At 49.6% G+C, this 1,670-nt stretch overlaps 1 protein-coding gene across 1 annotated transcript; it reads left to right on the top strand.

The window, feature by feature from the left end:
• Positions 1 to 245: 245 nt before the first annotated feature.
• Positions 246 to 1,304, top strand: LOC105056284 (uncharacterized). Its single transcript, XM_010938427.4, has one exon. It carries the CDS (start codon positions 296 to 298, stop codon positions 1,076 to 1,078), a length of 783 nt encoding a protein of 260 aa, XP_010936729.1. The 5' UTR covers positions 246 to 295; the 3' UTR covers positions 1,079 to 1,304.
• The last annotated feature ends 366 nt before the right edge of the window (positions 1,305 to 1,670 follow it).

The following is a 1,670-nucleotide window of genomic DNA, read 5'->3' as shown; positions in this document are numbered from 1 at the left end:
AATTAACAAAAAGTAATATTGCAAGTCTTTAATTTATAAATAATGAGTTAACAGAATGCTTAAACGACGCCGTTACAATACCGTGCGAGCTCTCGAACAGATCCGTCGCCTGACGTTCTAGATATTATCGCACGTGCGAGATCGCGGCCAGTAAACGCGGTTTCCACCTACGAAAGTTCGACGGCATCGAGGCCCGCGGTTCCCCCTCCATCCCGCCTTTATAAACGCCGCTGTCTCCAAGCCCTTCCCATAGAACAAGAATACAGGGGTCGTAGAGAAAGAAACATCTCGAGTTATGCCGGAACACCGAGAGAAGCAGCCCTACCTCACTCTCTCCCCCAGCTTCGGCGAGACCCAGGAGGACATCACCGCCGTCCATCGGGAATCCCCTCATCAGATCCCCCCTGGCGATCGCCCCGATGAGGAGAGCGCCGACGACAACGACTCTAGCGACGATTTCGACTTCACCTTCGCGGTGAGGGACCCGGTGGCGGACGCCTCCATCACGGCCGACGAGATCTTCTCCAACGGCCGCATCCTTCCCGCCTACCCTGTCTTTGACCGCAGTCTCTTCCACTCCACCGTCGGCGAACCGGCGACGGAGGCAGAGGAGGGGCTCCCCCTCCGGCGGCTTGTGGAGGACCAGAGCCCCTCGTCGTCCGAGGCGGTGGGGGAGTATTGTGCGTGGTCGCCGCGGTCGGCGCCGCAGACACCGGAGCGCTGCAAGAAGAGCGCCTCCACCGGGTCGGGCCGGCGGTGGCGGCTCCGGGACCTGGTGGTGGGGCGGAGCCACAGCGACGGGAAGGAGAAGTTCGTCTTCATAGCGGCGTCGCCGTCGCCTCCATCGATGGATAAGACCAAAAACCCTCATGCTAACCCTAAGGCAGCGAATGCCCCGGCGAAGAAAGGGGGTCGGGCGACGGAGTTGGATCTGGTCACCACCCACCGGCTGTACTACGGGAAGGGGAACGGGGAGAAGGTGAAAGGCGGGCGGCGGTCATTCTTACCTTACCGCCAGGAGCTGATCGGATTATTCGCCAATGTGAACGCTTTCAGCAGGACGCATCACCCCTTCTAAAATCTCTGCGCTTTTTTTTTTTTTTCCAGTTTCTTTCCTTTTTTGGAAAATATAAAAATGCGACTCGGTTAGGGGGCTTTTTGTAATCTGGAAAACTTGGCTGGCATCAACAAAATGAGACAAAATCATGCATTTATTTTTTAGTTCAAATAGACTGAATGAAAATAATATTATTGTAATTATTTTTATAATTTGATTATCATAATTGTATAGAAAATTAGAAATTCTCAGCATGTGAAAAAGACAAACTTCATATCAGCCATGGGAAAGAAAGTTCCTTGTTATTGCCATGATCATGTGAGGCATTTGGGTCATGGGCCTGCACCAATATCTTAGAAAAAGCTACAATATGGCAGTTGGTACATCACTGATGGCGATTTATTTTATATTTTTATTCCAAAATAATATGGTGAAATTTTCTGTCTGTTGCTCTTCATGAAGTACTTCAAACTTGAATTATTGCTACTCTGTTACATCTAATCACCAAAAAAAAAAAAAAAAAAAAATTTTAGCCAAACGGAAAAGAAGAAAAGGAGGATGAAAAAAACTCGGTAACTGGTTGTTGTAAATGAAAACCAAAGCGCTTTGGTCA

This window comes from Elaeis guineensis, chromosome 13, assembly GCF_000442705.2.
Source record: "Elaeis guineensis isolate ETL-2024a chromosome 13, EG11, whole genome shotgun sequence".
Classification (NCBI taxonomy): Eukaryota; Viridiplantae; Streptophyta; class Magnoliopsida; order Arecales; family Arecaceae; genus Elaeis; species Elaeis guineensis.
Note: the sequence above shows the minus strand (reverse complement) of the source record. Positions and strands in the feature narration are given on the sequence as shown.